Source organism: Anomalospiza imberbis, chromosome 4, assembly GCF_031753505.1.
Source record: "Anomalospiza imberbis isolate Cuckoo-Finch-1a 21T00152 chromosome 4, ASM3175350v1, whole genome shotgun sequence".
NCBI lineage: Eukaryota > Metazoa > Chordata > Aves > Passeriformes > Viduidae > Anomalospiza > Anomalospiza imberbis.
The window spans coordinates 69,481,962-69,494,361 of record NC_089684.1 but is presented as its reverse complement, the minus strand read 5'-3'; the positions used below and the strand labels follow the sequence as shown (position 1 = coordinate 69,494,361).

The 12,400-nt window shown below is 39.0% G+C and overlaps 1 protein-coding gene across 9 annotated transcripts in view; it reads left to right on the top strand.

The window, feature by feature from the left end:
- The window catches only part of CTNNA2 (catenin alpha 2), a 463,302-nt gene that overhangs the window by 87,203 nt on the left and 363,699 nt on the right, over positions 1-12,400 (top strand). For all 9 annotated transcript variants that reach the window (XM_068189021.1, XM_068189024.1, XM_068189023.1 and 6 more), the window contains one exon: positions 7,127-7,322. In XM_068189021.1, coding sequence (XP_068045122.1) covers positions 7,127-7,322 — 196 coding nt within the window. The remainder of the gene's footprint in view (positions 1-7,126; positions 7,323-12,400) is intronic.

The following is a 12,400-nucleotide window of genomic DNA, read 5'->3' as shown; positions in this document are numbered from 1 at the left end:
AACACATGGAGGAAAGAAGAGAGAAGCTTAGGAGTGAGATTTAGAAGATGTTGTGGCAGAGATGTGAAAGCGAGCTTTTTGAAATCCCATCCCTTTCCAGAATTTATCTGCTGAACTCTGAGCCTGCAGAGGGGAGCTTACATCACATGGTGATTAATAGAGCACAAATTTGCTTGGACTTAGTTTGAAATCTTCCTTCAGTGTTAAAAAATGGCTCATTCTTCTCATCTTAATCCCAAGCACACTGGTGTTGCAGCCCACCTTCTTATAAAATATCCCAGGTGTTAAGGTGATCACCCCTGAAGGAAGAAGACCTGGTTCACTTCTCTGCTGAGCCTGAGGAACTTCAAACCCACATTTCTTACCCGCAAGACAATGCTGTGCCCCCCCCCAGTTCATGGCCAGACCCCTAAGCTGGTCATCCTGCCAAAATTAGGCCGTTGTGTGGGGAGGAATTCTTATTCCTTTTTTCATCTTAGAAGGATCATGAGCTACTCTTATGCATAATGAAGAAAGAGATGAGAGAATATACATGTTTAACACAAGCCATAGATATGAATTTTTGAAATGGTACAGCCTAATGTGCTTTGGTGTAACATAAAAAATGAAATTATGGGAATCTGTGGATTCTGTGCTGTCTTTGGCTGTTGAACTTGACTGGGATCAAGCCCTTTTGTGCAATTAGAAAACCCACAGTGAATTACACATTGAGAGGAACATCTTAAAATTTGGCTTTCATCATTTTCTTGCATTTAAAGGCATTGAACAGATTTTTTAGGAGTCAGATTAAGCCAATGGTTTTGCTAAAGAATGTGGAGTTGCTCCAATTAAACACCTGCTTCACCTTTTCTCTCTTGGCAAAAGCTGGAATTGCCAAAATATTAGCAAGATACTGGAAACACAGGAATGGGGTTATTTCGTTCTTAAAAGTGAGGTTTTGGAGTCCTGCCAGCACAAAGAAGAGATCTTGTAATGGATGTTGCTGCTTTTGCTGCCAGTTCCGAGAGATGGGCAACTCCTGGAGTTACCAGTTGACAAGTGGATGGTGTGAGGAACCTCAAGTAAACTTACAGGAGCAAGTAAACTTACAGGAGCAAGTAAATCCTTGGGAAACCTGAGGAATATTAATCTTCTGTCTTTCACGAGTGGAATATTAACATAATCTCTTTTTCCTGTCTACCAGGTAACTCCTGGAAAGCATATTTGCCTTCTAAATAGCATCACATTCCTTTAGTGCCAATTAACAGGAGAAATTTGTCACAGAAGGAGAATTTAATAATCTTTGTGCCTAATTTATTACAAATTAGAGGCAAATTGTATTATGGGAGACATTTTATTAGCTTAATTTGAATTGATTCTTGTTTCAGTTATGGGAGAGTCACTGAAAACATGCTGCAGGTTTTCATGGCTTCATTTTTGGTGAAGATTTATAGGAGGAACATAACCATGATTCTTCATTTAATTGTGTTTTTCTGTTCTTCTTTTTCTTAACAATATGTTTTATGAAAACATATTTCAGGCTTGTATGTCTGTTGTAGAAATTTTTGATAGTTTCTTGTGAAGATTTGTAGGAGGAAAGTAAGTGTGGGGTGGTTTATTTATTTTTTATTCTTTGTGATAGCATAACAAGTAGTCAGAAATTCCACTGAGAATTAATACTTGCTAAAGAACTTTAAAAGTGCCTTATATAATATTCATTCACGTTGGCCAGGATGTAAACCTCTTCCTGTGGTGGGAGCACTGATAAGAAAAATAAAATTAGCAGCAGTGGTGTTGCTATCTCCAAATTACATCTTAAAGGTGCATCATGTGGGCAGAATAGAAAAATGCAGGCTTGTTCAGGAATCAGTGTTTGGCAGCAGAAATGAGAATCAGAGCTGCTTGCTGTCCTCAAGCTACACTGGAATAAAATACAAAATATCCTGGCTCTGATCAGTGTTGCCTCAGTTATCTGGGTGCTTCCCAGCCAGAAGGGAGGTGTGGCACTGGCGTTTTGTAGCACCCCAGCTAATAATTTCTGCATTACAGAGAGGAGTCTGCTTATTTATGAATGCCTCTAACCTGCAGGTGTTTGCAAACACTGAGGGGAGCTGGAAGGAGTACAAAAAGCTGGGTTAAACCACTGCAATTCAGCGTGGATGGGCAAAGTTCTGTTCATCAATGAGAATCCAAATGTCCACACAGGATAGAAAGAGAATTTCAGTTCTATGAATTAGGTAGACAGCTGGTGCTAATCGTGCGGAGATAATTACAAGAGTTAATTATGTAAGCTGTTATGATTTATGGGGTAAGGACAGTGGCAAATTACTCAAGTTGATAGGGAAAACTGAAGAACAGTTATTATCAAAAAATGGAGTTATGTTACAGACTGAATCATGCTCAGCAGAACATCTGTGTTCACACATATTGGTGTAATAGGGAAAAAATACCCTTCTTTTTGTGTGGCACTAGAAAATAAGCACAAATATGGGAAAAGAACCCAGCACGTTATCTTCTCCTCTGCAGAAATATGGGAAAAATCCAATTTAGCTGCTTTTCTGTTTTGTATGTGAATGAATAATAGCTGTTGAAAGCATTTTCTCCTGTATTTTGCTCAGTAACACCTTGCAGCTGGAGTGGGACCAGTTAATGAGCTGCTGCTGAGAGCCACATCATAACTTAAGTCTTTGGTGTTCAGAGCCAGGAATTTGTACGGCAAAATCCCATCCCTGTTTGCTCTGCTGCTGGATGGTCCAAGGGAAGGTCACAAACACAGTGCTCAGGTCTGTTCTCTACCTCATTTGGAGCAGGGAATCAAATTAGATCCTCCCACGGCCGTGCTGGTGCTGTAACCCCCAACACAATCTGCTTCTCTCTCCAGGTGTTTTGACAGGTCTCTTCTGCCAAAGGAAACAAAAAAAAAAAAAAAAAAGAGCAAACCCAGCCATGAGACAGTTTGGAAAAACAGGTTTTGTGTTTCCAGACAGTTGTAATGATTTTTTTTTTTTCCCTTTGATGCAACAAACTTCTTTTGGAAGCAGCAGGATTTTGAGTGCTCGAGGGGTGACCATTGTACTGCCAGTGAGGCAATGAGATGGTGCAGTGGAGTGGAAGGGCAGCTGATTTCCAGAAAAGAAAAGGCTGTTCCACGGAAATGTCAGGGCTGTCTTTGCTCAGGTCATTGAGTGTTTCCAGCACCTCGGTGATCTATGAGTGCATGAGAAGAGAGGAATAACTCGTAGCTGTTCACATCCAAAAAATGCCGCTGGGAAGAACAAATAATGTTTACTTGAAAATAAAAGGGCCACAGGGAGCATAGTGATTTTTTTTTTTTTTTTCCAAATAGTTAGTGATCCTTTAGAGAAACCCTTTTACACTGATTTCAACTGTCACAACCAGAGCCAGGTATTTGTCTGAATGGTTTCCATGTTTGCAGACCTGTATTTGATTTGACTGCTTTGGTCTGTTGAAAGCAAGGAAACATATAAATGCTGTCCACTCTCAGAAAAACTCCCAACAGCCTCTGTCATTGATATTTAAATGTGTAGAATCACAGAATCATCAAATTATTTGTGCTGGAAGAGACCTTTAAAGATCACCTGTCCATGTGCCACCAGTGTCCTCATGCTTTTTTCCAAAGGGCTGCTCTCAATCGTTTTATCATCCAGTCTGTGCTGAAAACACAATACCAAAGCATCTGTCCTGTGTGAGGGACCAGAGAGAAACCATAAGGATTAGCAGGATAAATAAAAAATGAAAAAAGGGGGAAAAAAGGTCTATCAATATTTGCCTCAAGAGTTGTCAATATATGCTTGTTTTTACCGTGCTTATGGAAAGTCTTGGGTCACTAATGCAATTCGAGCAGATACTGAGCAACGAGAAGGCAAAGGGGGAGAATTCCAACTCTTAAACTTGTGGCCCACCCCTTTCAGAAATCTGTAGGGAAGACAGTTTAATTCAGAGAGCCAGGAATGTTCTGGTGTGAGCTGGAGCTGCTGACAGGGGATTGATTTGATGAGTGTGTGATCCAGCTCCATCCCCTTGCACTTCTGGCGTTCCCTGCCCACACATGACCTCTGCCATAGGGAAATCCATGCTAATAGAATTTTCTGCTTTTAGCAAAGACATCCTCACCTTTCTTTTGTGCTGCTGGAGCTGGGGAAGGAGGCCTTAATTCAGGATGGGGCTGGACTATTAATTAGTGAAATTCTGTTATTCCAGCAGGGATCTGTGCTAGGACTGTGTGAAGCTTCTTTAATAAAATAAGAGAGCAAGGTTCCCTAGTGTGATCACAAAACCGGGATCATTACAAGGCTGCCAAATGAGCTTATGGTAATTATCAAGTGATATATTTGATAATTGTACAGAATTTTGGGTGAGTCCTGCATTAATTAGTAACAGAAGCTGATAGAGACATTCTTTCCTTTCTATCACTTTAGGTGGGGTAAGATATTTAAAATAAACCAGTTAACCAGTTAACCAGTTTAAAATAAACCAGCTTTAAAGCCCTGCTGAAAAACTGAGGTATTTTAATAAGATAAAAGGCTATTATTATTTTTCTTTGTTTTTTCATGCAATTTATATAGATTCAGAGATTATTGGCTTTTTAAAAATGGGAAAGAGGCTAATATGCCATGGATTTTTCTGTCACTGGTATCAGAAGCCTTCCTTCCCATTTGCCCTGTCCTAGTACAGCTGACTTTCTGGAACAGGAATTCTAATTTTGGAAGAGACTGCTATTTGGCCTCTTAACTTGTAATTTACTGGAATTTAAAGAAGCTGACACAGGGTGGGTGAAATGGCAGTATTCCAGGCTTTACGAGTGGTTTTCTTCCTATGAGAGCTCTGTTTTACCCAGAGCCCAACCTGTTGCTGCAGAGACTGGAATCCAGAATTCCTTTTCCAAGGGAATGTCCTAGCCCCACATGGAGATTTCTCTCCTTGTTTCATCTGACTGCTGTTGATCAGAGGGTAGTGAGATGTTGCTTTTTTTTTTATTTATTTATTTCATGCCAGTAGATTTTGTTTAAAATTTTAAGGCTTTTGCTTCAAGTTTACAAATCATTGAGGTTCGTTGGCAAACAAAGCCTCTTGCACTGCTTGTGATCTTGTGCTGTCTTGCTAGCACTCTTCCGTGATTATATTTGAGTCCCACCTTTTCACATGATGGAAACTTATTTTTTTAATGGTAGAAACACAATAAATAAGAAAAAAAAAAAAGAGCAGCAAACATTTCCGAAGGAACTGGGCTCAAACAGAATACACCAGTATTTCCTTTTGAAAAAGAGGATTGGCTTTGGGGGTGCTGTTTTCTACATGTGGATTACGAGAAGTGGTAGAAAAAGTCTCCATCTTCTGTGATAATTTGGATTTTCCTGTGGACTGTGTTAGTTCTGGACTCAGCAGCTGAGAGCATTAGCAAAGGTTTTCTGCCAGTGCTGGATCCTCTTCATCTCTAGGACCTGCACATGTTCATCTGCTCTGCACAGACTGATACAGAAGTTCTTAACTGAGAAGATTTTGAGCACTTGTAGACAGTTTAAGTGATTTTTATCTATTTCTGCATATTAAGCAGCATAGGAAAAAGCAGTTCTTTTATTTCAAAAAGGCCAGAAAGAAAATAGTAATCAATATGTTATTTCAATTTATAATTATTTCCACATTGGGAAGTTCTGATAAAGTTTTCTTATTGTTTGGTGGTGGGTTAGAATTATTTGCATTTCTGTAGGTGTCCATAACTAGATGCCAATGACAGTGATCAACTATGAAAAGATCTTCAGGAAATTTCATGAGGAATATTTGCAAGGGAAAGCTAATAAAGAAAATATTATTTCTAGATAAAAACAGTGGAAAAAAACCCCCATATAATGGATGAATATTACATTCCAGTAGCTAAGCACACTCCTTCCTGAAAGAATGCTCTGGAATACATTTTTTTTCCTCCCAATATATCCATGTATATGGTAATTTCCAGCCCTGATTATATATATAGATATAGATATATATAGATATAGGTATATATATTTATTCTTCCACAGGCTGTAGTTTTAAGATGTGATTTGGAAAAAAAAAAACTGGCTGAAAGAAAAAAAATGTAGCACAAAGAGCGTGGTAAAAGGCTTTTTGGTCAAAACTGTACCACAGACCTTGTCACTCTTCTGGTAACAGAGCTGAGATGACAGTGAATTTTCATACTTGTTTTAGAATCTTTTGTTTTTTAGTGAAATGTCTTTATTACAAAGGCATTTATTTTCTGACAGCAAATTTGTGGCTTAGAACACTGATACAACACTGTAGGTGCCCTGGTTTTTATCCTGGTGAGGGAGAACTGCATCCCTGCTCATTTTTTTTGTGCATTTAACTCCTGATAGTACCTAATTGAATATTCCTGTTTTACAGAGCAGCAGCCTGGTGCTGCTGGAGTCATGCTGGATTCCCTCTTTGCCCAGCACTCAGCTGTGGGATGTACACACTGGGCTGTGGTTTTAAGCTTTCTAATCAGTTTATTGATAGCTCAATAAAGAATTCCTTCAGGAGATTCTGCAAACATGGAGGCAGCATTTCCTTCTGTTTAAATACTGGTGGGATCATTTTGCTGCCTTCTGTGGTTGTATGACAAATTATTAGGAGTACAGTGAAGCAGCACTAAGGCAAAGAGTTTTCACCTGTGGGAGCTCTTTGCAGTGGGAGCTCTTTGTACCTTTCACATCTGGAAGACAGCCACAATGTTTTTGTCACCACTTGCATGTCACTGCCAGTACATTATCTCAAGGGACAATTGCTTTTTGAGTGGTTTCTGACCCTTGTGTGTTCAGGTTTCATTTTGTCAGTATCTTCATTTTTTAAAAATGAAAACAAGTGACAAAAACGATGCTTTGGTACCACAGCCTTGCCATGCCTGGTTCTTATCTTTTTCTTTTTGCTGCTTGGCTGTGATTTGCTTAGCCCAGACTGAGGAGAGGTTAAAAGGAAAACCCTCTTTTGGGGGATGTGCTGCTGGATTTTATACTTCCAATTTTATCTATTCAAAACATGTGGCCACTACATCCCTTCCAGGGCACAGAAAATAGTGTGAGGATTGAATGAGGTGTTCCTATAAATAGGGAATTGTTCAAAACTCACAAAAAGTTGTTTTTCCTGCCCAAAGGTAACGACGCTGGTGAACACGAGCAATAAAGGACCGTCAGGCAAGAAGAAAGGGCGATCGAAGAAGGCTCACGTTTTGGCTGCCTCAGTGGAGCAGGCCACTCAGAACTTCTTGGAGAAAGGAGACCAAATTGCTAAAGAGAGCCAGGATCTCAAGGAGGAGTTGGTTGCTGCTGTAGATGATGTTCGAAAACAAGGTATGTGGGAAAATGTAGATTCTTTTTCTTCTTTTCTGCCAGGGTCAGGATTAAATCATGAGATGGTATTTCTTATTTGGACTCAGGTGTTTATTAGTTCTTATCTATGTTGCAGTCTCACAAACCCTGAGTTCTACAAGCACTTCACTCTAACAAACTAAAAATGGAGCCCTGTCTCTCTCTCTACACGGCTGTTTAAGGATAAACTGTCCAATTAAGAAATGACACCTAAATTATTTTTACTTTTAACGCAATAACCAACGACCTGTGGTCCACAATGTGGACTTTTTTATCCAATTACACAAAAAGAAGGTGAAGAAGGATCAACCTCTGACCTAAAACCTCCACCTTGCTTTATATCTATTACTATATTCTAAAACATTAAACTCTGAGTTTTCCACCCTGTGATATTACACACTTCTATCCAAACTCCACACCCACAATTCCAGTTCTGTCATTCCATTTTGGAAGCCTTCTCCACGGCCTCAGGTCAAATGCAGTGTTCTCCTGGGGGTCAGAGTCTGTCAGCACAGAAAGTCTGAAATTCTCAGTAATTTACCAGGCTTCCAACCAGAAAAAATGCTTGATGGGAGTAGAGCTTTGCCCAGTGCCAAAGCTGATTGTTCCATTTTCAGCCTGTTTTTTTATTCTGTTGTGTGACAAAATGATGTGATTTTCTTCACTTGGCTAAATCTGAGCAGTGGTTTAAAGCCTGTGGGTGCAAATGTAGAACTAGGATTATGGTACATATGTTTCTGATCAATCTAACAATTATCAACCAAATAAAGGAGCAATGTAGAAGTACATGTGATTTCAAATATATAAAAAAATAATATCAAAGCCTGAAAATAGAGGTATAATAACAATATTAAGACAATTATTTTCTAGGTGTTGTTGATAAAATAAATGGATACTCACAAGATCTGACAATTTTCTTTCAAAAGATAAAATGGATATGAAGTGCTTTCAAATTTACCTGTGTGGTAGGGGAAAAATATGTTTTCAATATATGCCTATGACAAAATGTTTCCATTTTATCGACTTTGATTGTAATTACTTTTATTGCAGCAGAATTAGGTACCTTTCAGGTTTATTCCATTGTAAGTCCTATAATCTAAAGATACCATCTGCCAGTATCATCAGCCCTGGGTGTTAGAACAAGACTGAGAGATCTCCAGCTGAGATTTCAAAAGGAATCTAAGGGATTTGAGTGTAAAATACTGATATTCAGTGAGTTACTCCCCCAGAACTCATACTATGTTTTTTTTTTTATCATGTGAAAATTGGGCTGAAGTGATCACAAGAGAAAGCAGGGTTAAATTTTGTGTATATAAGCACTGATTAGTGAATATTCCAGTCTGTTCTATCCTGAGGGTATTTTTCCTCCTCTCCACTCCGTGTATATTTGGTTTCACTGTTTTCATGTTCCTGTGGGGTTTGGGTTTTCTTAAATATTCAATTGTCAGTACATCAGAATAAGTTAAGTATTTGCTGTATGCTCTATCTTCAATGATATTCCAGTATTCTAGTGAGGTTTTATGGGTTTTGTTGGTTATTTTTTCTGCTGGGTGTTTGTTGTTGTGATGGTGGGGTTTTGGTTGGGTGGGTTTTTTTTTAGATTTTTAATGCTGATGCCTGGCTGTTCTGGCATTAATTTTCATTTGTCAACTACTTCAGTTTCCTGTTGCTTACATGACTTATTTTGTGTTGTGTCAAGTTGTAGCTCAGCACCTTCAGTGGTGACATGAGTGCCCATGTTCTCTCTGAATTCATGACCTTTTCCCTTTTGGGTTTGTGATGCTGACTCAGCTTCTCCTCAGAAGCCTTCTCCTGAGTTAGAGGCATCAACCTAAACTTGCACACTCTTTATCTAGACTGAATTTCTGATTTTTTACATGACAAAAAGACTTTTACTTTTCTTAACCTATATTTAGAAACAACCAACCCAAACAACAATGAGAAAGCAGAGAGGAGGAAAAAGATCTTAAACAGAATTACACAGAATGACACAGACATTCATCTCTTGTCAACACTCCAGGCTGGGAAAAAAGCCTGGCAGAAAAGTGGAGCAGCTTTTTTTGGGGCCTGTTCAACACGATCCCATAATGAGGAGAGCAGGAGACACCACACACCATTATTAGCACCCACGAGCCGTGTAAATGAGACCAGCCCTGGTGTGATGTGAAATGATATGTTTAGCTGGGTGGCATAAAGAGCTGGATTAATGAACTGAGGCTGTGTTTTCCTGGCTGAATTCCTGGCAGGGTTCCAGCTGGGATAATTACATCGTCAACCTAAAAATGTCTGCGGCACTTAGAGCTGGCTCTTGGTGTGCTCCTCGTTTCCTGCCCTGCGTTGCTGGGTAGTGTTGTGTCCTACTAAAGGCAGCAATTCACTCCAGGGACTCCTGCTTTCCATTGATAGGTGTGGAATAAATGCTCTGTATCATTGCAAAATGCTTTGGAATCAACGAGAGTGTCCATAGTGCTAAGATTCTTGTTCCTTCTGTGGTGTGGAAGGGTAAATCCTATTGGCTGTAGAAAACTTGGGTGATAAACAAGTTTGATTTATGAAACCCGTTCTAAAAACACAAAGAGCAAAAACCAAAAGATTTGATGCCTAAGGCTCATCCCGTGTATCTCTGTATCCCATAATGATTCCATAATAGGAACACTCATACTTCAAAACCACCTAAGTGAGATTATGCAGTTGCTGGGCCATTAAATGCTTTGCTGTGTGGGTGTTTATTCTGGTACTGTCAGAGTTGTGTAAAAGGTCTCCCAGATGTGGGACAAAGAGGACCTGGGAAATATGGAAGTTTATCATTCATGTCTTTTTATATTAGAGAGGAGGAAAAGCGGACAGGTGTTGGAACCAGATGATCTCTAAGGTCCCTTCCAACCCAAACCATTCCATGATTCCATGACCATAAAGAATGAAACTGCAAACCCTGAGAAGTGCAGGGAAGTGAAGAAGAACTCACAGGAATAAAAATACAGTATATGCTATACTCATCACATTAGTGTCTAAATGCAACTGATCTTTTATTGATCAGTAGAGCAGAAGGAAATTTCCTGTGGAGGAGAAATTCAGGCCATGATTGACACAAAAATCTATCAAGAACTGTAGTTCCACTGGGTTCCAGTTTGATTAAATTTGTTAGGACACAGCCTGGGATGCTGCAGAAAGCAACACAAGAAAATAGGCTATATTCATATAAATTTATTCTCTCTGGTAAATGGCTTTGGCAATGTCTGTCTGTAGGTATGTGCTGGTGACTGCCTGATTTTAATGTAATTTCCCTGGAAGTTTCCTGGCATATAGCTGAAACTTCCATTAGAAACATGATTTAGTCCAGCTCCTGGTTATTGTGTTTTACATTGTTTTGCTTTTCAATCATGGTAGATAACATTTCACACCACAATATGAAATCATACTTCAATCAAGGGACAGAAAATAGCTGTTGATGTCTTTTGTGTTTGAAGACAGGGTAAAGTTGAGGTAGATCTAATTTTTTGCTCATGCAGATTTATGGACATTTTGAAAAAGAATGTGATCTGTGTACTCTGTGACTATCTTGACATTGTGGATGAACATGTCTGAGACATGAAAGTGATTTTAACTTCCTTGCAATTTTTTTCTCTCTGACAGAACACACTAAAAATAATATTTTTAGTACTTTAATGCTTTCAACCATCTAGTTTTGAAAATTTTTTGAAGTTTTAAAACTAAAAATGAATTCTATGAAAGATGGTTTCTAGAGAAATCTAGAGAATCTAGAATCTAGATAACCTTGTTTTTTAGACAAAAAAATATCCCATATATTTTCACTTAAACATATGCTTCTCCCTATGCTTATTTATAAACATTTTCACTGAAGTACATGAGAATTTTTTTTGCTTACAGAAGTTAGCATGTGCTAGTTCTTGATAGAGGAAAAAGTGTCTGTGGAAAGAAATTACTGGAAAACAAGTTTTTTTAGACAAACTAGAATTTCTGTTCATCCTGAAATGTGAAGTGGAGCATGTGGGCAGTCCTGCTTAATGGGAGAATGAATCTTGGTCTGCACTTTTGAAAGAACCTGTGTGTACACTAAACATATTCTGTTTTTTCCAATAATATCTGTGATGAGGTGCTCTGCAGCTTGCTTTTTGTCTGGCTGGTGGCTCATGCCTGGGCTGAATGCTTTTAGCACAAATATTTGATATCTTCTATTCAGCAAATCACTGGAGCCATGGCCTGAAAACTCTTACCTTGTTAATAAAAAATATTCCTTTTCTATTTTGAATAGCTTATTATGTATGGAAGCGACTCAAATTGTTATTCATGTTTGCAATGCTCCTCCTGAGAAATCTGGGCCCCTAAATGCCATTCCATGTAAATACTCTAATGCTGGCTCTTTCAGAATCTTTTCCATCCATTAATTATCTTTCAGCTCTCTGAGAATTGAGTTGCAGAAAGACATCAAAATTCCTACTCCAAAATGATTTTGAACACGTCTGATGAAAAAGCACACGTTGCAGAGCATCTCCAAGAGTTGCTATAGAGAAAAGTAGGGTCAGGGGTTCCCAAAACCAGGAGTGAGGCTGCTGCAGCTCCGTGGCCCCAGTTTGAAGCAGGAACAAGACTGATCCTGTATTTCCAGTAGGCACATGCACAAAAGCACACAAATACAGCTCATGTATATATATATATACACATATATAATATGCATCTATATAATTTATATTTATGGCTGACCACACACATCAGCCTCTCAGCACTCACTGTTCTTTGGTTCTGTGAGGCACTGGAACTGTCTGCCCAAGGAGGTGGTAGATGCTCCATCACTGGAAATATTCAAGGTCAGGTTGGATGGGGCTCTGAGCAACGTGGTCTAGTTAAGATGTCCCTGCTCACTGCAAGGGATGGACCAGGTAACCTTCAAAATCCCTTCTAACCCAAACTATTTTATCATTTTCTGTGAAACAAACCCAACAGCACCAGTGTCTTCTCCTCCTCCACTCTGTTTCTGATCAGGATTGATCATTAAGGAGAAAACTAAAAGGGGAGGAAAAATGAAATGCATACAGGGCATG